General features: G+C 41.5%; 1 protein-coding gene across 6 annotated transcripts in view; it reads right to left on the minus strand.

The window, feature by feature from the left end:
• Positions 1-24,765, minus strand: part of BICD1 (BICD cargo adaptor 1) — a 282,996-nt gene that overhangs the window by 91,648 nt on the left and 166,583 nt on the right. For all 6 annotated transcript variants that reach the window (XM_017887352.1, XM_017887432.1, XM_017887292.1 and 3 more), the window contains exon 3: positions 6,083-6,235. In XM_017887352.1, coding sequence (XP_017742841.1) covers positions 6,083-6,235 — 153 coding nt within the window. The remainder of the gene's footprint in view (positions 1-6,082; positions 6,236-24,765) is intronic.

Below are 24,765 nucleotides of genomic sequence, written 5' to 3' on the forward strand. Positions count from 1 at the left end.
AGGGATTCCCTTCCCCCTTGAGCTTCCCAGGTGAGGCAATGCCTCTCCCTGCTTCACCTCTCGCTGGTTGGGCTGCAGCAGCTGACCAGCACCGATCGTCTGGCACTCCCCAGTGAGATGACCCCAGTACCTCAGTTGAAAATGCAGAAATCACCGGTCTTCTGTGTCGCTCGCGCCCGGAGTTGGAGACTGGAGCTGTTCCTTACAGCTGCTTTTACCAGAGCAGAGCTGGGTAGTTGCAAGAGAGATCATATGGCCTGCAAAACCTGAAATACTTACTATCTGGCCCTTTACAGAAAAAGTTTGCTAACTCCGGGCTTGACTTGAAGACATTAATTTAGTTTGCATGGCAGAGTTTAAAATTCAGTAGTATTTATTCAATTGATGGCCTAGATTTCCCGTGAAACCTGATCTCTTGCTGTGTCACCCAGGCAGGAGTCCCATGGCATAATCATGGCTCGTTGCAGCCTCAACCTCCTGCACTCGAGTCATCCTCTTGCCTCATTTTTTAAATTTTTTTGTGGACACAAGGTCTCACTATGTTGCCCAGGCTGGGCTCAATCTCCTCAAGTGATCTTCATGACTTGGCCTCCTAAAGTGTTGGGATTACAGGTGTGAGCCACTGCGCCCGGCCCTGATCTCTTTCTGTCTGGGCAGCTTCACTCACACCACTCACTCAAATGTGGTACAAGCTCCTACTATTCACCCAGCTGTTTCATGTTTCTCCACCTGGGAAAAGGCTGTCACCTGGAAAAAGCTTATTCCTCTTTTAAGACCTAAGTTAAGAATCTCATCCTAACTGTGAAGTCTTTGGTGCCCACTAAGGCAAACTCATCACTCCTTTCTGTGCCATTATTGCGAGGCTGCACTATATGATTAGAGCCCCAGCAAGGCAGAGGAAGCAAGAAACAGAACAAGAAGGGACTTAAAACTGGTGTTTGATATTTTAAAGACAACATCAAAGCAGTCATCATAGGAAAAATAAGTGCTTTATTAGCATTCCTTATAGCAACTTCATAGTTTAATTACTTTATTTTTAACTACATGAGGGTCAAGGTTAGAAATCACAATCCTTTCAGAGCTTAGGAACTCTAAAGATCTTAATCTATCCCTATGTCGCGAAACCTAACATATGGCTTTAATATTCATTTACACAAATTGCTACGAGTCCCTACTGGGACTACAAGCTCTTTGAGCCAGTGACTATATCTTTTGTCTCTAAAAAGTAAATGATCTCATAGAGAGATACCCCTGAAATACTGGTTAAATGAAATAAAACTGAATTGAATACATTTCCTAGGTTTTTTATGATATTACCTTATGATATTCTTTCTTTTTTTTTTTTGACATGGAGTTTCACTCTTGTTGGCCAGGCTGGAGTGCAATGGCATGATCTTGGCTCACTGCAACCTCCACCTCCCAAGTTCAAGCGATTCTCCTGCCTCAGCCTCCCTAGTAGCTGGGATTACAGGCATGCGCCACCATGCCTGGCTAATTTTGTATTTTTAGTAGAGACAGGGTTCTCCATGTGGGTCAGGCTGGTCTTCAACTCCCGACCTCAGGTGATCCATGCGCCTCGGCCTCCCAAAGTGCTGGGATTACAGGCATGATCCACCACACCCGGCCTTTTGTTTTGTTTTTCTTTGGCGATAGATCGGCGTCTCACTCTGTCACCCAGGCTGGAGTGCAGTGGCGTGATCTCAGCCCACTGCAACCTCTGCCTCCCAGGTTCAAGTGGTTCTCCTGCCTCAGTCTCCCGAGTAGCTGGGACTACAGGCACCCGCCACTACGCCCGGCTACTTTTTTTTTTGGTATTTTTAGTAGAAACGGGGTTTCACTATGTTGGCCAGACTGATCTCGAACTCCTAACCTCGTGATCCGCCCACCTCGGCCTCCCAAAGTCCTGGGATTATAGACATGTGCCATTGCCCCTGGGGCGATATTCTTATATATTATTACCTGACATTGGAGGAAATGTTTCATAATAGAAGTGTGAATGAATTGTTGGTTTTTTTTTTTTTTTGAGACAGGGACTCACTCTATTGCTCAGGCTGGAGTACAGAGGTGTGATCACAGCTCACTGCAGCCTCAACCTCCCAGGCTCAGGCAATCCTTCCATCTCAGACTCCCAAATAGCTGGGACCACAGGTGTGCATCATTACACTTGGTTAATTTTTTTTGTTGTTTTTGGTAGAGATGAGGTCTCCCTACGTTGCCCAGGCTGGTCGCGAACTTTTGGACTCAAGTGATCCTCCTCAGCCTCCCAAAGTGCTGGGATTACAGGCTTGAGCCACAGTGCCCGGCCAGTTTTTTTATTCTTTCAATAAGTATTTATTTAATATCTACTATGGATCAGGCTCTATCGTAGGTGCTGTATGTTAATGGAAGGAAATGGAATGTAAACAAATGAATAAATAGACTATAGAAAGAGGTGTTACTTAAACAATAATTATACTGTACTTAGAAAATAATCAATAAATAGCTAAAAGAAAAATAATACTTCAGAAGGGAAAATTCTTTGAACTAAGCATTTTAAAATGGTAATAGCTTTGATGTTTAGAGAAACATCAAACCAGGCTGAAGGACTATACCACGCATGGGGACCCTCAGTACAAAGTAACACAACCCAATTTTGTGACTGAATGCTACTCATTATCACCTCTTTAAAAAACTCTGTGGCATTTGTACATAAAACATTGTACTTAATACTTCATTCATTAGGGCCAGGCATGGTGGTTCATGCCTGTAATCCCAGCACTTTGGGAGGTCGAGGTGGGCGGATCACTTGAGACCAGCCTGGCCAACATGGCAAAACCCTGTCTCCACTAAAAATACAAAAATTAGCTGGGCCTGGTGGCACACGCCTGTAATCCCAGCTACTCAGGAGGCCGAGTCACAAGACCAGGAGGCGGAGGTTGCAGTGAGCTGAGATTAAGCCACTGCACTCCAGCCTGGGTGACAGAGCAAGACCCTGTCTCAAGAAAACCCAAAAAACCAAAAACCTTTATTGATTAGAAAGAGTTTATGATAGATGCTAGCATCTATAAATAAAGATCAATTACAACGGGAAACAAACACAGCATTTTCTTAGCTGGGAAAGACTTGTGGCATTTCAGTTCCTCCAATTTCAGGGAATAAACCAGAATGGCGCTCTGTGTAGAAAATGATTTTGAATGAATTAATTAGACCCTTAATTGGGAAAATTAGCATATGGCATGTTGGAAATAAAAAATGTGTAAGTTCCCCCTCCTTTTTAAAAAACTTCTGAGTTAACCATTGGATCCCATGTTTCAATTACTGGAAGGAGGGCATGGGGAAACTCACAACAGGAATGACAGTACAAATTCTCCCAGAAACGGCATCTGGGTTAATGAATACTCAAGGGATACCTTGGCAGTCTTTCAAGAATATCTAATACTGGCCTTCATTAACCTCCTGAGTCCATCAGTCTACACATGCGGTCATGGAAGGTTCTCCAAGGAGGCTGCTGGTGGTGCTCTCATCATGCTCTAGAGAGCAGGGAGGAGTGTAGGAATCGGGAAAGAAGGGCCACTTTAAATAGTTGCACTTCAAGTAAATTTGTTTCAGATCCTCTATGTGCTTCATCAATAACCAAAAAAAGGACCACAAAAAATACCCTTCTTAGCCCAGGCACGGTGGCTCATGCCTGTAATCTCAGCACTCTGGGAGGCCGAGGTGGGTGGATCACGAGGTCAGGAGATGGAGACCATCCTTGCTAACACGGTGAAACCCCGTCTCTACTGAAAATATAAAAAATTAGCCAGGCGTGGTGGCACATGCATGTAGTCCCAGCTACTCAGGAGGCTGAGGCAGGAGAATCGGTTGAACCCGGGAAGCAGAGGCTGCAGTGAGCCAAGATCATGCCACTGCACTTCCGCCTGGTGAAAGAGCAAGACTCCGTCTCAAAAACAAACAAACAAACAAACAAACAAACAAAACTCCTCTTATTTTAAAAAGTATTCGAGAAGCATCTTTACAAATGTATTCTTCTAAGTCTACATTTCTCCACTGTGCGCTCACTTTTCCCAGCCAAATCAAGACCTGGGGAGCCTCTGGAATGGCCAGCCCTCAGCACACATATGAGGATTCAGAGCTTACAGAAGGAATGAGGCAGAAACACATGGGGATACTCCAGTAGCCCTTTTTTGATGGACTGAAACTGTCCCCCTACACGACTTCCCCTCAGCACTCCAAATCTGGGGGAAGTGGCAATGATCAGAAATCAAATTTTGGCCAAGCGCTGTGGCTCGTGCTTGTAATCCCAGCACTTCGGGAGGCTGAGGCGGGTGGACTGCTTGAGCTCAGGAGTTCAAGACCAGCTTGGCCAACATGGTACAACCCTGTCTTTACTGAAACTACAAAAATTAGCTGGGTATGGTGGCTCATGCTAGTAATCCCAGCTACTCGGGAGGCTGAGGCAAGAGAATTGCTTGAACCAGGAGGTGGAGGTTGCGCCACTGCATTCCAGCCTGGGCAACAGAGCAAGACTCTGTCGCAAAAAAAAAAAAAGAAAAAAAAAAAGAAATCAAATTTTAATTGTGCCACTACATGGATTTTTCTCTTCTAGATTTTTTTTTCTTTTTCCTTTTAACGCTTATATCTATCAAAACATTATATCTATCTATCAATTGATCAATCAATCTATGTATCATGTAGATACCAACTCAGGAAGGGAGTGAGGTAAAAGCATACATCTGGGCTGGCTTCTAAGTTTACACAGGACAAGAATCATGCCCTACAGATTCTTGTGTCTGTCCAGCCTAGCACAGCACCTGGCACATAGGCTGTTGATCTGAACTGAGAGGTGGCAACGGTGTTTAGACCAGAATAGAGGTGTCGCTGAGGAGGCACCTTGAAAAGAACTCGAACATCCAATTCACCTTTGCTTAACTACTTGATTCAACTGTATTCATAAATAAATTCTTCTAAAATTACAGATTCAATATTTATTAATAGCTCTGAAAATCCACAATGCAAACCAATCAGGAAAATTAAGCTATCAAAGCCCCATTACAGCAAAAAAATTATTTAAATGTACGAATGTAACTTTGTAGTCAGGTTACAGCTGAAAAAGAAAACAGGCATTTTCTTTTCTTTTCTTTTTTTTTTTTGAGATGGAGTCTCACTCTGTCATCCAGGCTGCAGTGCAGTGGTGTAATCTCGGTTCACTGCAACCTCCGCCTCCCGGGTTCAAGCAATTCTCCTGCCTTAGTCTCCTGAGTAGCTGAGATTACAGGCGCCCACCAACATGCCTGGCACATTTTTGTATTTTTAGTAGAGACAGGGTTTCATCATATTGGCCAGACTGGTCTCAAACTCCTGACCTCAGGTGATCCACCCACCTCGGCCTCCCAAAGTGCTGGGATTACTGGTGTGAACCACCACGCCCGGCCTCTTTTTCTTATCATTTTGCTCTTCTTGATTTATACTTCATAATCCATTTCCCTCTATTATTTGAAAGCAATTTACAGAAAAAATTTTTAGGGCATGAGAGACCAGTGATCATAGGAAGACCTTAAGCTCGTAGACAAGCGTACAGACCCGGGCTTTTTTTTTTTTTTTTTCCAAGACAGAGTCTCACTCTGTCACTAAGGCTGGAGGGCAGTGGCACAATCTGGGCTCACTGCTACCTCCACCTCTTAGGTTCAAGTGATTCTCCTGCCTCAGCCTCCCAAGTAGCTGGGATTACAGGCATATACCACCACACCCGGCTAAGACTCAGGCTTTTAATGAGAAGTTGTTGGGTTAAATTTGTTACAATACATTTGGCTTATGAAAGAAATGAATGCAGAACTAAAATAAAAACTAAAATTATTTTTCTTATTCAATAAAACTTTAGTGTACACTATACTACTTACAGGTGTATTTTTTCCTTCTATATTTTAGCTGAAATAGGAGGGTTGGGACATTTCAGTACATAAATGTTATAGAGAGAAGATTAAAGAGTAAACAATAAATTTTGACAAGTTCCTTCCTGAGAAATGAAGAGGAGATTTAACCCTAGTGGTCAGAAGATGTAGATCCACCTTCAGTATAACTCAAAAAATTTCTTAAACCTTACCTGGTTCTGCTTCAACGTGGACACTAGTTTCTGCAATGTGATATTTTCTTCTTCCAATTCAGTATAGTCCTGAAGGAGCCGTGCCTCTCGGAACTTATATTCTCGGATTTCATCCTTCATCCGTATTCTCTGTAGCTCCACCATCTCATTGTTCTGAAACAACAGAGTAAACAGTCAATACATTACTCTCTTATTGCAGATTTTACAAGGTGTAAAGTCCTGGTAGTTAAAATAATAATAAAACACCTCATGCGGTGTGAATTGTTACTGCCTTTTTTTCGAATGGCAATTTAGTGATATCTGCCAAAAACTTAAAAGCACATATATATTACCCAGCAATTCAACATCTACAAATCATTCTTAAATGTTTTCATAGAAGTAAATAAAAAGATAAATAAATCCATGTATACTTACACAAAAAACTGGAAACAGTATAAATGTTTGCTATTTGGGGAACATATTATCATGCATCCATTGAATGGAACATTATAAAATTATTATTAAGAAACGAGAAAGTCTGGGTGCAGTGGCTCACGCCTGTAATCCCAGCACTTTGGGAGGGTGAGGCAGGTGGATCACCTGAGGTCAGGAGTTCGAGACCAACCTGGCCAACATGGTGAAACCCTGTCTCTACTGAAAATACAAAAAAAAAAAAATTAGCTAGGTGTGGTGGTGGGCACCTGTAATCCTAGCTACTCAGGAGGCTGAGACAGGAGAACTGCTTGAACCCTGGATGCGGAGGTTGCAGTGAGCCGAGATTAGGCCACTTCACTCCAGCCTGGGCGACAGAGCAAGACTCCATCTCAAAAATAGAAAAAAAGAATGAAGAGAAACTTTATTGTACTAAAATGGAAATGTAATCATAATATATTATTAAATGTAAAAAGCAAGTTATAGATTAGTATGCATATTAGGATCCCAGGTATGTTAGAAATACAGGGAACATACACATACACAGATACATGCACACTTCCATGTCAGAAAAAATATTTGTAAGAATATCCAGAAAACTGTCAATAGTGGTGATTTATAAAGGATTAGACTGGGCAAGCCACAGGGATAAGCAGAGGAGCCTATTAGTTTGATTTTATGTCCTTCTGGATAATTTCAATTATTATTATTTTTTTTAACAACAAGCTTACATTACCAGGTCTTATGTGTAAAGTTACAGGATAGAAATCAATCAATTAAGAAAAATATTTAACTTTTTCCATAAACTTATGTGGCAAGTATAAGCTATGTTTTAGTTCAAACTGTATAATGACCACATAGTAGATATAAACATTTATACATGGAACATATTCACAGTCATGGAAAGATGGGATATAAAAGTTTTCTTTTAATTAAGGATTAATTAGATTTGTTTCCAATTCAAAGAAAGAGAAATATGCAAAAAAGTACCATAGAAACCAAAAACCACATTTTCTTATGTAATTCCTAGATCTCCATATGGGAAAAAAATGAGTCATGATGCATTTGGCCTTCACACCATAGTTTGCAGAGCCTTGATATAGTGGTGGGCAGGACTGACGATGAATAGAAACTGCTACGGCAACATGGATGAGTCTCACTAATATATTGACTGAAATAAGCCAGATGCAAATGACTACATACAAAATGATTCTGCATGTAAAGTTCAAAAACATGCTATGTAGGTTCAATTGTCTCCCAAAAAAGACATGTTGAAGTCCTAACTCCCAGGGTCTTTACAAAGGTAAAAATTAAAATGAGATCATTAGAGTAGGCCCAATCTGATAGGGCTGCTGTCTTTATAAAAAGGGGAAATTCAGCCACACAGAAACTGACACATACCTCTGTGTGTGGGTTGGGAAGACCATGTGAAGAAACACAGGGAAAAGACGGCCACGTGACCATGGAGGCAAAGACTGAAGTGACCCATCTACATGCCAAGGAACACCAAGGATTGCCAGCAAACACCAGAAGCCAGGAAGGGCAAGGAAAGGTCCTTCCCTAGGGCTGCCAGAGGGAGCATGGCCCTGCCGACACCATGATTTCTGACTTCTGGCCTCCAGAACTGTGAGATGATAAATTTCTGTTGTTTTAAAGCCAGCCAGACTTTGTTACGGCAGCCCTAAGGAAAGAATACATGCGCAAAACTAATCTCTAGTGACAGAAGTAAATGCACTGTTATCTTTGTGGGAGGGTAGGGTGACATCTGGAAGCACCAGAAACATTTTAAAGGTCTCTATCATAACAGAGAGCCAGTTCTAGGAGAACACCTGATTTTCCTGCATATGCTTTCAAATGTCTCTCATCTTGCTTCATATTCTACAGATTTTTTTTTTTTTTTTAAGACATGGTCTCACTCTGTCACCCACGCTACAGTGCAGTGGCATGATCACGGCTCACTGCAGCCTTGACCTCCCAGGCTCAAGCGATTCTCCCACCTCAGCCTCCTAAGTGGCTGGGACTGCAGGTGTATACCACCACGACTGGCTAATTTTTGTATTTTTTTGTAGAGATGGTATTTCACCATGTTGCCCAGGCTGGTCTTAAACTCCTGAGAGCAATCCTTCTGCCTCAGCCCGCAAAGTGCTGGGATTATAGGTGTGAGCCACTGTGCCCAGCCTTCTACAAATTTAATTTTTTTCTTTTTTTTTGGGTAGAGGCAAGGTCTTGCTCTGTTGCCCAGGTGCCTCGATCACAGCTTGATGTAGCCTTGACCTCCCAGGCTTAAGTGATCCTCCCACCTCAGCCTCCTGAGTAGTTGGGCCTACAGGTGCACATCACCACGCCCAGCTAATTTTTAAATTTTCTGTAGAGGTGGGGTCTCGCCATGTTGCCTAAGCTGGTCTCGAATGTCTGGGCTCAAGCAATCCTCCTGCTTTGGCCTCCCAAAGTGCTGGGATTATAAGCATGAGCCACCACACCCGGCCCATATTCTACAGATGTTAACTATAAATAACTGCCTTTGCCTCTGGTTTTCAGAGGCATGTTCAGTTGCCTATTTGAACATGGTGATGTTTTTTCTTCTGACTTGACTCCTGAGTACAGCTCTTCCTAGTTCTGTTTATGCTTATGTGAAAACAATAAATTATAAACACATAATCTTACATGTAAAAAATGAAAAATTCAGCTCCAAAATGACTGATGCAGTTCCAGCTAATAAAATAGGCAGACACTGTAATCTCTAAGTAGTGATGTTAGCTCAGAGTTTTGGGGAGGATAAGAGGTTGTTGACTGTGGTATGAAGACGAACGTTAAAAAAGTTATTCTGACACTTGTTAAAATGGTAAGGAAGACTTCATTCAAGACCATTGCAATTGGAGGGGAAAAAGAAGGGGCTCAACTCTGAAACAGCAAGAGCAAGTGAAGATTTACAGCCAAGAACAGCGTGAGGAGGTCAAAGGATGGGAAATTGCTGAAAGGACACATCAAGGGCAGGGGAATTCCTGCTCAGCTGGCCTAACAGGACTCTTGCTAAAGGCAGTCCAAGGACTTGGACATCAAAAAGGTGGAGGATGAAGAACTTGATCAGATATCAAGGGTAATTAGATAGCTAGGGTTTGGAGATGACTCAGCAGAATTCCTTGCTAAGGCTGGGCTGGGCAGGCCAAAGCTGGGGGTGGAGCAAGGTTCAAGCCTGGTCCAAAAGAGACATTAGCAGAGCATGACTGAAGCTTGGTTAAGGAGAGAGTCTTTGATACCTCACATCATGAACTGCAGTCTGATAAGAATGAAAGCTAAGAAAGTTTGCAAGACACTTGACCTGGTGATAATATGAATATAGATCCTAACTAGAGCAGGGCCAAAGCTTTTTTGGCATCAGAAAATTTTTATCCACTATGTTTCTTATCATCATAAAAGCTCATGGCTATCTAGTAAGGACTTCCCTGGAGATGTGCAGATTTCATCAATTTAATGTAATAGCCTATGGAATGTAATCATCAATCCTGAAGCTATACAAACTAACTGGTTGTTTTGGAAACCTGCTTTCAACCTACTATACGTAACCTCATTTATACATAAGGGGTTGGAGCTCCTTGTTAGTCAGAATGCTTCTAGACTGTCTAGTGTTTCTCACTTTAGCTCTCATTATAATAAACTGGTAACTCCAACAGAGTCATTTCTTCAACACTTTAGTAATTCACCTATGCCTACTCCACCAATTGACTTTAGCCTAATCCTCCCTTTTCAGCTTCCCTCTGCTTTTATCAATACTGATCTCTTAAAGCAATTCTGTTCTACTATAGGTCACAAGTGTCAACATAGAAGTCTTCTGAAAATAGAGTTTGCCAACTTAAAAGAAGCTTACCAATGGCTGATATGAATTTCCTAAAAACAAACAAACAAAAAATGGGCTTCTGTTTCTTGCCTCTCTAAAGGAGACTATTTTAAGTAAATATGCCTGGATTTATGAAATAGTAAATATTGGTATGTAATCCTGTTGAAATGTGGTTTTCCCAGCTCTAGAAAGCTACTGCCCAGTCATCATCCTTTAGAAACAACAGACTCTGGGCTGGGTGCAGTGGCTCACGCCTGTAATCCCAACACTTTGGGAGGCCGAGGAGGGCGGATCACGAGTTCAGGAGATCGAGACGAGATTGAGACTATCCTGGCCAAAATGGTGAAACCCCGTCTCTACTAAAAATACAAAAATTAGCTGGGCATGGAGGCTGTAGTCCCAGCTACTCGGGAGGCTGAGGCAGGAGAATCACTGAACCCAGAAGGTGGAGGTTGCAGTGAACTGAGATTGCACCACTGCACTCCAGCCTGGCAACAGAGCAAGACTGTCTCAAACAAACAAACAAACAAAAAAACTAAACAACAGACTCTGATATCACAATAGATACATGGAATAGCAAAAAAGAGTTTCCTTATTTCTGCCTAGATAACTGAAAAGAGTTAGCAACGACCCCAAAACAATCAAAATTCAATTTACATGCAATACCTACGTTTCACACTCTGTGGTGTGTTGCAGTGGGGAAGTGAAGGTCCCTCTGCAAGTTTCAAAAGCTTTCAACGAAGTCACATCTGGTCCTACCTCTGTCTCCAACCACTCTGCCCTTCAATCTTTGGCTCTGGTCACAGGAGCTTTTCTTCTGCTCCTCCATCCCATTGGACATGCCGGCTTGCTTCTGCCTTGAGGCTTCTTTACTCCTCTTTCCAGAACTCCCTGACTTTAGATCAAGGGCTCTTAACCTCATATTGTGCCATGACCCTCTTTGACAAAGTGCTGAAGCCTATGAACCTCTTCTCAGAATAATATTTTAAAAAGTGTAAAAGACAAAATTATAAAAAACACTGATCACATTAAAACTATTTTTTACATATATTATTTTATTATTATTATTATTATTTTTTTTTGAGAGGGTCTTGCTGTGTCGCCTAGGCTGGAGAGCAGTGGCACGATCTTGGCTCACTGTACCTCCGCCTCCCAGGTTCAAGTGATTCTTGTGCCTCAGTCTCCCAAGTAGCTGGGATTACAGGTGCCTGCCACCTCACCTGGCTAATTTTTGTATTTTTAGTAGAGACAGGATTTCGCCATGTCGGCCAGGCTGGTTTTGAATTTCTGACCTCAAGTGATCCACCTGCCTTGGCCTCCCAAAGTGCTGGGACTACAAGTGTGAGTCACAAAGCCCGGCCAACTTATTATAATAATTTTTAAAATTATGACATATGCTGGGCACAGTGGTTCATGCCTGTAACCCCCGTACTTTGGGAAGCTGAGATGAGAGGATCACTTGAATTCAGGAGTTCGAGACCAGCCTGGGAAACATGTTGAGCCCCATCCAGAAGATTATTTTGTACAAAAAAAGAACATGCAAAAATTAGCCAGGTATGGTGGTGCATACTTGTTGTCCCAGCTACTCAGGGGGCTGAAGTGGGAGGACTACTTGAGCCCCAAAGGTCAAGGGTACAGTGAGCCATGATCATGTCACTACACTCCAGCCTGGGTGACAGAGTGAGACCATGTCTCAGAAAAAAAAGAAAAAAAAAAAAATTAGGACTTGGTAGGTGACAGGTAAGTATAGTAATGGCCCCCAATTAATCACACTTCCCTGAAGTCACAACTCATGGAACTGCCTCTCAAATTGACTGAGCTGGCCTTTGGATTTGTTTTGACCCACAGAAGACAGTGGAAGCGTTGGGGAGTTCTGAGCCTGAGCCTCAAAGGGCTTTGTGGCTCATGTTCTTGCTGTCTTGTAACACTGTGACTATGTGAAGAGCCCCAGGGTAGCCTGTTGGAATCATGTGGCCCAGCCTGTAGCCAGCATCAGCTGCTGGGCATGGGAGGAAGGCCATCTTGGACTATTTGGCCCAGTGGGGCTGCCAGATGACTACAGCCACATGAACAATCCTAGCAAGTCCTTAAGAACCAACCAGATGAGGCCGGGTGTGGTGGCTCATGCCTGTAATCCCAGCACTTTGGGAGGCTGAAGCAGGCAGATCACAAGGTCAGGAGATCAAGACCATCCTGGCTAACACAGTGAAACCCCATCTCTACTAAAAATACAAAAAATTAGCTGGGTGTGGTGGCGGGCACCTGTAGTCCCAGCTACTCGGCAGGCTGCAGCAGGAGAATGGCATGAACCTGGGAGGCAGAGCTTGCAGTGAGCCAAGATCATGCCACTGCACTCCAGTCTGGGCGACAGAGTGAGACTCTGTCTCAAACAAAACAAAACAAAACAAAAAAGACAAAACAAAAGAACCACCCAGCTGAGCACAGCCCAAAAGAATCATGGGTTATTGTTTAAAGCTCCCAAATTGTGGGTCATTCATTACCCAGTAATACATAATCAATACAGTAATACATGTGCTTCTTTATTAACACAATTAGAATCAGATCTAGTGTCACATCTAAGAAATCTCATAATTTCAAAGCAATGATAGCATTTCAAGACACCTGTGAAAACTGAGACATAATTTTTAAAAACTATACTTTTGGCCGGGCGGCGTGGCTCACGCCTGTAATCCCAGAACTTTGGGAGGCCGAGGTGGGCGGATCACAAGGTCAGGAGATTGAGACCATCCTGGCTAACATGGTGAAAACCCATCTCTACTAAAAATACAAAAATTAGCCAGGCGTGTTGGCATGTGCCTGAAGTCCCAGTTGCTGGGGAGACTGAGGCAGGAATATGGCGTGAACCCAGAAGGCTGAGCTTGCAGTGAATGGAGATCGCACCACTGCACTCCAGCCTGGGCGACAGGGAGACTCAGTCTCAAAAAAAAAAAAACCTATACTTTCTACTGGTAACAAAGTAACAAGTGCTACTACTGAGGTTTGTTGTCTACATTCAAATAGAAGAAAATGCTAAATTTCAGTCTGAGTTTAATGAAAATAAAGATGTAATTATTTTTCCCATCCAAGTTTACAGATCTGAAATCTATCCACAGACTCCCAGAACCTCAGCTGAAAAACTCTTCCGCTTTTACTTGTTATTTAGGTCTCATTTCAGATGTCATCTCCTCAGAGAAACCTTCCCTGAGCAACTAATATAAAATAGCTCCCCTCCCCCTCTACTCTCCCATCAGAGTTACTTTATAAATCAGTATTTAGCATAGAGTATGTACTCAGAAAATAAGTGTTGACAGAATGACACTGATTATTATTTGAAACTGGTTACTTACTTTTCATACATTTTATATTTATTACATTTCTTTTTGCATCTGAATATAATGATCCTTTTCTGTCTTGTTATCCTATGTCCCTAATACCTGGCACATTTTAGGCCCCGATGACCATGGTATGAATAACAAAACAGGTATACAAGTGGTTAATCACACACAAAAGTATTTCTACACAGATGACAGCTTCCTGTGTCGTGTTATTTGAGAAGGAGGCACAAAGGGAGAACAATGCACTTTGAAATAAAATACACCTAAATCTCTGAAATAACGTGACCTGTTATAATTCTTCTTCAATATATTATCAAGTTACTTGGTTTCTGTCTTCTGTTCCTTGGGCAATACGTGGAGCATAGTGTGGAGTAAGTGTAGAATGAAAAACAGTAGTGTTCCCCTAATTTGGCTATAAAGTCAAACTGCAGTATTTCATTAAATTCTTTTTTTGTAGAAACATATTATCTTAATTTTTTTCTTTCTTGAAAAATCTATCAACTGAGCAACTGATATATATATTTACTTATTTTCCTTATTTAACATGTATTAAAAAGATATCAGGAAGCCCAGTGAACTGGATGCCAATCATTTATATAAAATTGTAAAGAAAAATGTTAAGATACAAGAGATTCTGAAATGGGAATATATATATTGTAAAAAATATAACAGCCAATAATCTGGCTTATATACTCTGGGAATTAACCATAAAATCTTATGCAGTGAAACAGTTAATGTCAAGAACATTTAAGTCCACAGCAAAGCTAATGAGGATCACTAACAACTCGTAAAATAACTAATGAAAACTCCCGATGCTAATTAAGGAAAAGGAAGAGTTTGGGCTGCAAAGACTGGATCAGGTGAAAGACTCACTGAGATAAACAGACACAAGGCCCAGAGGAAGAAAACTGGTCTTATTTATTTGGCTAAAATCCTTGGTTTTGAATTGCCAGCGATTATGTTCTAGGGGCATGTTCTTTAATTCCACAATAAATTTAAAAGATTGCAACTGTTGTTTTTTGCACCACTCATCATACATTTTCTCCTACAATTTTTTTTTTTTTGCTTCCTGGGATAAGATGATGCTGAGCTCTGCTAAAAACTCCCATCAAGAATAATCAGAGTAAGAAAAACAATGCATGAGAGAAAGGGGAGAAAATGGCACAACAGGGGAAAGCTTCAGCTTTTCACCTCCAGGGAGCTGAGTCCCAGCTCCTCAGGGGAGAGGGGATTGGCCTGAGATGGCCCGGATAGACTCAACTCATTATTTGCATTGCACCTGAGTATAGCAGCATTCTTATAGTTTATTTTAATTAACATTTAAATATTTCTTTATGCAGGAATCATAAATTTCCTTCACTATTGGCAAGAAGAAAAAATAGAGATGAACACTTGTCACCACACAAAGAGTCATATATTAAAAATAACACTGCCTTCCAGTTATAATGCTCTTAGTCTTTTATAAATTAATTATACCCATTGTCACATTAGATACTAATAATAGCTTGGTTAGGTGGGTAACTCCTGTTTACTATCTGCAAAATGGGAATCCTAATACTTAAGATTACATGGTAATTGTGAGGATTTAATGATATAACATGGGAAAATGAGCAAGGATGCTAGACATACAGATAATTTGTGGTAACACAAGCAGAAGTTCACACGCAAAAGCCTAAGCAATTGATTACCCCTGGGTGAGCCAGGGAACGCTTTATAAAGGAAGTTACCATTGAGTAGAACCTTGAAGGAATAATGAAGGTTAACTAAATGGAGATAGAGGAGGACAGATTTTCCAGCCAGAGATAAACCTTCAAACAGAAGTAACCTTATATTTGTGTTGAAGGCAGTGTTAAAATTCTCCAGTCAGACTGAGGATTTCCTTAGAGCCCCAGAGAACCTGAGGCAGTGATCAAAAGAAAAAGAGAAGACAGAAACTCAGAAAAATTGGGAAAACAGCTATTTTCCACATATGCCTAAGTTCGGTGCTGTTTTGTAAAATAAAATGTTAAATTAGTCTAGTGTTGTGAACCCCTGAAGTAGTGGGAAGAACCAAAGTATAGTCAGTGCTTGGAATCTTTAAAGTTCTTAACAAGGCTGTGGTTTAGGGAACAGTGCAGTTTAGTGTGGTTGGGGCACAGTAATCTGAGACAGATCCCGCAGGAAATTCTACTTTAAACAAAGCAATCTGGGGAACCATCAAAGACTTTTAAGCAAAGCAGCCACACGATCAGACCTATGTTTTACCAAGTGACTCTGTTGAGAGTTGCGAGGGTGGACGTTAGCAAGAAAGGTCAAACAGAACAATTTAAGCAGCTGCTCTGATGGCCCAACATGAGAGAAGACATAAAGAATGCTGCGGAGGGGACAGATGGGGGAACATCTCGGTTAGAATGAACAGGATTTGGTAGCTGACTGATGTGGTAATACAAGAAAACAAAGAGTAAAGAACAATGGCCTAATAACAATAAAAGTACCTAGAGTCGTTATAGAAAAAATAAATTTTATAACAAAGTGAATGTGAGAGTTAACAACGTATCCTATAAATAATTGTAAGTAGTGCTACCTTTAATAGTCAAACCAGGAATTTCTGGATCCTAAAGGGGAGTAAAGGAGAAGAGCTGGTCTGGTCCAGGTGGAAAAAGCTGGAGAGCGGGGTGTGGGAACAGGCCTTCTCACTTCTCTCCCAGGGAGTACCACTGCCAGGGAGTTCTGGCAGTCTAAGACCCTAATATTCATTATCGTTCATTTGGCCAAAAATGAACTCTTCTTTTGTTGCAGACAGGAGTGGACAACTGTTCCCCTTGCTCCCCACCCCACAGGGATTTCTGTGCTGGGGCCAAGAAGGCCAGACCTTCAGTAGTTAAGAAAAGTTTCGGGGTAGAGGGAGGGCAGGGAAGGAGAAGGGTGACCCACTTTAGCCCAAGTGAGCCCAATGACATTGTTGGTTGCACGGCTGCTATTCTCTATACCTTGGGACAAGGACATGCTTTATTTGAAAATTCCAGGGGCACAAGGTTCTGAGTTTCTCTTTTGTAGAAAACAAGAAGGCTGGGACCCCTGGATGTCAGATCCATGGGACAGGCCCAGACTTCTCAATCCGCAACCTTCCCAACACAGGTGATCTTGTACCCACATAAGCCACTCACACCCATATCATTTGTCATGTTATCACCAATAACTGCACCTCTGATTCTTCCAAATCAGGCTCTCCAGGTATCCAATCAAACCACTCACTCTTCCACCTCATCGTTTCCTATCCTTTGATTCCCAATTTGCTCATTATCTACAACATTCGTTCTTCACTTCTTTGATTTCACCATCATCGCATACTTACTGACTCGCAAACACATTTAATTCTGTCTCTTCTCTCTCTTTTGGTAATAAAACCTAACTCTCTGCCTTCTCTATGCATGCTCATAGCTGAGGAGAACTGGAGAAACGACAGATCTGTGCTGACTGGGGACTGGTTTCAGCTGTAACTCATGGAGAGGTAGTGCAGTGGACTGGTAAAGTGCCCAGACTCCGAACAAGACATCCCCAGGTTCAGATCCTGACTTTGGTATTAACTAAATTTGGTCAAAATCACTGACATGAGTGATGGACTTAAAAAAATCAAAAAGTCCTGAATCTCTCAAATTCTAATAGGCTGTAAATACTGTCTAGTGGTCATATGTGTTCACAGTATAGCAAGTTATTTACTTCTCTCTCTTCCTACAATCAGTCCATCTTCCCTCCCTGAAAACTTTGCCTCATATTTCCTTAAGAGGGAAAAAAACCCCAAGGAGATATGGCTTCTATCCCCATCTTCATTTCAATAGTTTCTTCCATTCTACTGCAGACGGTTTAAAGACAGTAAGTCCCATCTTAAAACAAACAAACCTTAACCTTTATATTCATATTTTCACTTCTATGGTCATGAACGTCTGTTCTTAAACCACATTCCTCCCCAATCCTCCCAAAGAGCACTGAACCTGGTCTTGTCAAAGTCTTTGACAACTTGCCACCTCTGTATCTTCCTCTCTCTGGACTTCTTCAAGAGCATGTGCCACTTTTGGAAACACTTTCTCCTATGGCTTCCCAGACATCTGAACTCTCACCTGCCTGGCTGCTTCTTTGCAGTCCCCTCTTCTCTGCTCAACCTCTAAAGGCTGAGCCATCCAGGTCTGTACCAAGCCTCTCCTTTTGCTGTTTCCTCACTTCCCAAAGGCAACTTCATCCAGGCCTCCAGCTTTAGATACCTACTTGTGTGCTAATGATTCTCAAATCCATGTCAGGGTTAACAAAACCCTATGCGACTTGCCCTGACCTCCTTGAAAGAGCTCAGGAGGTGTCTTTTTCCCACTCATCCCTCATCCACTTTGCTCCCCTCCCTGGCCTTCTGTTGGTTCTTGAAAGACTTCAAGGTGTAGCCGGGGCAACATGGCAAAACCCGGACTCTACAAGAAATACAAAAATTGGCCGGGCGCGGTGGCTCAAGCCTGTAATCCCAGCACTTTGGGAGGCCGAGACGGGTGGATCACGAGGTCAGGAGATCAAGACCATCCTGGCTAACATGGTGAAACCCCGTCTCTACTAAAAAAATACAAAAAACTAGCTGGGCGAGGTGGCGGGCGCCTGTAGTCCCAGCTGCTCTGGAGGCTGAGGCAGGAGAACGGCATGAACCCAGGAGGCGGAGCTTGCAGTGAGCCAAGATCCGGCCACTGCACTCCAGCCTGGGCGACAGAGTGAGACTCCGTCTCAAAAAAAAAAAAAGGAAGAAGAAGAAGGAGGAGGAGGAGAAGGAGGAGGAGAAGAAAGAAGAGGAGGAGGAGGAAAGAGGAAGAAAGAAGAAAGAAGAAGAAGAAAGAAGGAAGAAGAAAGATGAAGGAAGAAGGAAGAAGAAGGAAGAAGAAGAAAGGAAGAAGAAAGAAGGAAGAGGAAGAANAACCCCGTCTCTACTAAAAAAATACAAAAAACTAGCTGGGCGAGGTGGCGGGCGCCTGTAGTCCCAGCTGCTCTGGAGGCTGAGGCAGGAGAACGGCATGAACCCAGGAGGCGGAGCTTGCAGTGAGCCAAGATCCGGCCACTGCACTCCAGCCTGGGCGACAGAGTGAGACTCCGTCTCAAAAAAAAAAAAAAAGGAAGAAGAAGAAGGAGGAGGAGGAGAAGGAGGAGGAGAAGGAGGAGGAGAAGGAGGAGGAGAAGGAGGAGGAGAAGGAGGAGGAGAAGGAGAAGAAGGAGAAGGAGAAGAAGGAGAAGGAGAAGGAGAAGAAGAAGAAAGAAGAGGAGGAGGAGGAAAGAAGAAGAAAGAAGAAAGAAGAAGAAGAAAGAAGGAAGAAGAAAGATGAAGGAAGAAGGAAGAAGAAGGAAGAAGAAGAAAGGAAGAAGAAAGAAGGAAGAGGAAGAAGAGGAGAAGGAGAAGGAAAGAAAGAAGGAGAAGGAGGAGAAGAAGATCTGAAGCTAGGTCTTGCTTTAGAGTTTTTGCAGCGGCTGTCTCCTCTGCCTGGATTTCTTTCTCCTTGTTCACGCTCTTTTCACTAGGATCCTCAACCTAACTCTCATCTCCAAAAGCAGCTTTCCAAGACCATTCCTTCTATAGCAGCCGCTTGGTCACACTCACATAATGTGATTTTAGTGATCTGAAAAGTGTTTATCAAGATTTGATTTCTTTGTGTGTTTATTGGCTACTTTTCCCCACTAGATCTAAGAACCATGAGAGCATGTTGTCAGTAACGGTTTACCACTATATCCCCAAGATCTAGAAGAGTGCCCCATGCACACTCCTTGTATTCCACAGCTCAGTCTCATCACTTCCAGCCTGGATTGGATTGGTGGTGGCCTGAAGAAAGCTGGGAAGCGTTGTTGGGATGAGCTTAGTTGGGCAGCCAAAAGAAGGAGGGTACAGATAGATTTCATATATTTGAGTTCATAGATTGAAAAAAAAAAGGATGTCTACAAAGCAGACCCCATGTAAAATTCTCCAGTGTTTAAAAACCCTTAATGGTGACATCCATTCCATGTGTATTTATACTTTATTCTATCTCTTTAAAAAATATGCACTAAGGGAAAGTATCTGACAAACTTATCCATTGTAAGGTATATACATGCCTGATACAACTTGTCTCTCTTAGGGTTGGTTATAATTAATGAGGGACAGAGAAACACATCTCTGTGGTGCCAGCCAATAACAAGCTGATGGATGCAGAAGGATTGTCTTCTGAAACTGCAATGAGGCGAGCTCAGTTCTCTGCTGGGCAGTGATGTGTGCATCACAAATCTTTAGGAGAGTTACTGTTGAAGAATGAAAGGTATTCAGAGCACCATGTGATCAGCATCTTCCCAGGGCAATCCAGACTTAACAACTGGGCAATAACCAGGAAAAAGGAAATGTAGCAAGTTTGAATTGCGGCTTAAAACAAACATGTTCGGCAAGAAAAAAAGAAATATGCAAAGACCTGTCATAGCTGGGAAAGAGTAATAAGGTAATAAAGGGGGATCCTTATGACTCCAGAACACCATTTCCTACAGTGTGTTCCGCAGAGGCTGGTTCTACCGAGGGTTTCTATGAGTCACTAAAAATAAGTTTGGGAAATATTAGGTTAAATAAAGTTATATACTTGTTTTTTTCTTCTGGATTTCTCAGAACCTTTAATAGGCTAGTGAGCAATGAGACTTTCTAAGAGCAAGATATGGTATGCACCATTTGCGAAATTGATTTGACCATAAGACCTTTGCCCTTTTAAAAAGGCATTTTGAACAATCCAAAGGTAGCCCAACCTAGACCCCTTCCAACTGTAGAGAACTCAATGGAATATCAGATTTAAATAATGGCACAAAATAAAAAGCATAGGGCTGGATGGCTGTAAAAAGGGGTGAGACAAAAATGATCAAGTCCTAATTAGCAATAAGTGAGTAAACAAGTGAAGGCGTTCAGGACAGGCCACCCCAAACTATGCCACTTTGGCATATTGATTATTTAGAGCTGAAAGCAATGGAGAAATAGCAGATGCAGGAAAGCCTTTTGACCTCCCCTTTCTACTTAAAACACACCATTAAAATTTCCAGGAGAAAGGTGCCCTCCCTGTACCAGGAAGAAAATAACATCTTTATCACCAGAGACTTGGAACTGACTCTGAAATAGATCTGTACAAACTTACTAAAATATCCCTTATCTTCCATTAGTTTCCCCCTCTATATTTTTAGTGACTTCCTCACTATTTACTGCCTGTAATACAAACTGCTTTGTCTTATCACTTATTCACACATTTATCATTTGTTTGTCTAAAAGACACACAGGTTTGCTACTTCTGGTCACTTCTTTGGGTCTTCATTGTGTTGTAAGGACTTTCATGTATATGTAAAATTATAATAAAACTTGTATGCTTTTCTTCTGTTAATCTGTATTATAGAAATTTAATTCTTAGGCCTAGCCTGAGATTGTAAGAAGGTAGTGGACAAATTTTTCCTCCTCCACACAAGAGTAGTAAAACTACAATGAAACCCATACTACATAATTTTCACTATTTATTTATTTATTTATTTATTTATTTATTTATTTATTTATTTATTTTGATACAGAGTTTCATTCTTGTTGCCCAGGCTGGAGTGCAATGGCACGATTCTGGCTCACTGCAGTCTCCGCCTCCCGGGTTCAAGCGATTCTCCTGCTTCAGCATCCCAAGTAGCTGGGATTACAGGCATGTGCCACCATGCCTGGCTAATTTTGTATTTTTAGTAGAGCTGGGGTTTCACTATGTTGGTCAGGCTGGTCTCGAACTCCTGACCCCGGTGATCCACCCGCCTTGGCCTCCCAAAGTGCTGGGATTACAGGTGTAAGCCACCGAGTCTGGCAATTTTCACTTTAATTCATATGCAAACCTTGCTCTGAAGAAAGTGGCACCATGAAGGGTTAATTTTCCTACAATGAATTTGAAGCAACACAAGCACCTGTCCCATGGGATACCTGCCTCCATTAGAAGCCAAGGAGAGCCCATCTCACAACCAGTTCACATTTCAGTGCCTCACTTCAAACACTTATCACAAGCAAAACCTTGACAGCAACATAAAATCTGCCCTTTTATTTTAAACAGTTGAAATAAGTGGTGCAAAATAAATCATAAATGACTTGTCTTCTTAAATTCTGATCTATATTTTTTCTTCTTTGTGCAAAAGGATAGTAAAAGAACACATATGATTTTAAGCAATAAAATAGATGAATAGATACTGACATTGCATTTTAATTGGGTGGAACATGTATTTTTACAGGAAAGCTTTTTGGGGCCGATCTTTCTTTTAGTATCACTTTATCAAGATATAATTCATATATTTAAAATGCTCTCATTTAAAGCATACAATTGAATGATCTTTAATATTGTCACATAGTTGTGACCATCACTGCAATCAATTTAGAACATTTCTATCACCTAGAAAATAAATTCTGTATCTTTTACGGAAGGCCGCTGCCCCGACCCCGTAATGCTTCTATCCCCGCAAGTTCCAGGCAACCACTAATCTATTTTCTATCTTTATAGATTTGCCTATTTTGGAAATCATACAAATGTAATCATAGAACATATGGTCCTTTGAAACTGTAAGATTTTAAACAGTTTGGTTAATGCTCATATAACCTTTGTTTTTTGAAGACTATAGACAGCTTTCCTGCAGCACAACATCTATTCCACATTATATCAGCAAAGTACTGCACAGTGCTGGCATTTGTCCAGCACACAGCAGATCTAGTAATGTGATATTCTATTTCACAAAGTAGCATGATCATTTAAAGTTCACTCAATGGGCTGCAAGTTATTTTTTTATTATTTATTTATTTATTTATTTGAGACGGGGTCTCGCTCTGTTGCCCAGGCTGGTGTGCAGTGGCATGATCTCAGCTCACTGCAAGCTCCACCTCCGGGGTTCACGCCATTCTCCTGCCTCAGGCTCCTGAGTAGCTGGGACTACAGGCGCCCACCACTGCGCCCGGCTTTTTTTTTTTTTTGTACTTTTAGTAGAGACGGGGTTTCACTGTGTTAGCCAGGATGGTCTCGATCTCCTGACCTCGTGTTCCACTGGCCTCAGCCTCCCAAAGTGCTGGGATTACAGGTGTGAGCCACCTCGCCCAGCCTCAAGTTATTTTTTATTGATAAAAATGTGACTTTCTGACCTGGGTATTGTAACCTGGATTTACTGATTTGTTTTGGAATAAGCTTTTGCAGATATATAAAATACTACAATCTTTTCTCTTTTCTATAATCTACCCTGAAATCAAGAAACCATTGGTCATTGCCCAAAGTAGATTGGCTATCTCTTGCTTACTAGCTTGATTGTTCTTTCTCTTTCTCTGTTTAAAATTTAAAGATGCAAAGCACCATAATGAATGATGGCATGACAATTTTCTTCTCTGATAATATCTTCTTGTAACTATGAATATGCATGGTGCCCTGATACCACAATTACTGCAATAAAAGAATTCATTATATGGAAAAAGGAAATATTGGTAATACACTAAACAGATGTGAAACCTAGATGGTGCAATAATGGTGAAGGCCGGATTCACAAATATTCCAGAAGTAGTTCAATCTCTGGCAAATATGGTTTCATCTCACCTTCATAGACTTAACTGTGACTTGGCTGTAAAGAGTGGCCTAACCCAAGAGATAAGCAGCAACAACAACATAAAAATTATTGATTATAAGTAATTTTAGTTCCCATCACCATGGGAACACACTATATATAGACTTTTATTGAGAAGAGGTGCTGTGAAAGGGAAAGAAGTGACCAAAAATGTAGATAATGGTATGCATTAAGGTAATGTGTTAAAATGGAATTATATTCAAATAAAGAATGAAAAAATAGAGGGATGAGAAAGGAGAAGGTATTCAAGATAGCAAAACGCTAGATAAGCATCATCCGAAAGGAAAGGTACAGAAAGGGGGGTGTTAATATAATTTACAACTTGATTTGCAAATCAAGGGACTAAAAGTTAATCCCTCAAGGGACTGAGAGTTATTAGCAATAGCATTTTTGTTTATTCTTTAGGTACATGTTTATAGTAGAGATTATTCTGATCCAGAGTCTTTGAAACTTTAACAGGGTACCTGGATGGACTGATTTAGCTGTTTGTTTTTGTTGCTATAAAACATCTTTACCATCCAGAAAATAAAGGTTAGTCCAACTATTGGTAATGAAAAAGAAAGCTTAAAATAATTGTGAATATAGTTACCCAAATGAAGTCTTTGGTATACGTAACAGGATAAAAAATAATAGCTTCAGAGAAGTAACTGTTACCGTTGTTTTTGTTTTTTAAGATGGAGTCTCGGAGTCTCGCTTTGTCGCCCAGGCTGGAGTGCAGTGGCATGGTCTCAGCTCACTGCAACCCCCACCTCCCCAGTTCAAGCAATTTTCCTGTCTCAGCCTCCTGAGCAGCTGGGATTACAGGTGTGTGCCACCATGTTCAACTAATTTTTGTGTTTTTAGTAGACATGGGGTTTCACCAGGTTGGCCAGGCTGGTCTCGAACTCCTGGCCTCAAGTGATCCACCTCCCTTGGCCTCCCAAAGTGCTGGGATTACAGGAGTGAGCCACCGTGCCTGGCCGCAGTTGCTGTTTTATAAAGAGGTGAGTGGTAAACAGTTCTGGACATGGACCCGGGTTCATATATTGACTTACACCAAAACATTTCTGGGACTGTCAGTTTTCTTCTAAAAGTAGGGGGGAAGCTTTTCTTTTCAACTCCAGAGTTGTCAGAAAAAAATGAAAAAGAATGTTTAAAAGCACTTTGTAAATGGTAATGAGCTACCCTCTTGATTAAGAGGTTTTTTTTTTTTACCTGTTGGTTACTATGCTCACTACCTGGGTCCAATATACCCATGTAACAACCTACACATATACCCCCATATCTAAAATAAAAGCTGAAAATTTTTTTTTTAAAGAGGCAGTTTAAAAATAAAAAATCCCTTAAAAGCTTCTGTAGGAAATAACTGCATTGAAGAGTGCTCCTTCAGAACTTTCTTTAGCATCAGTAGCCATTTGAAGATTCTTTGAAAAAACTAACAGCAGGCAGATATGACTCTAACTCATCATACCAACAAGTTAGGATGAGGAGATACTGATTCCAGACCCAGAAAT

This window comes from Rhinopithecus bieti, unplaced genomic scaffold (assembly GCF_001698545.2).
Source record: "Rhinopithecus bieti isolate Rb0 unplaced genomic scaffold, ASM169854v2 scaffold_72, whole genome shotgun sequence".
NCBI classification, from domain to species: Eukaryota; Metazoa; Chordata; class Mammalia; order Primates; family Cercopithecidae; genus Rhinopithecus; species Rhinopithecus bieti.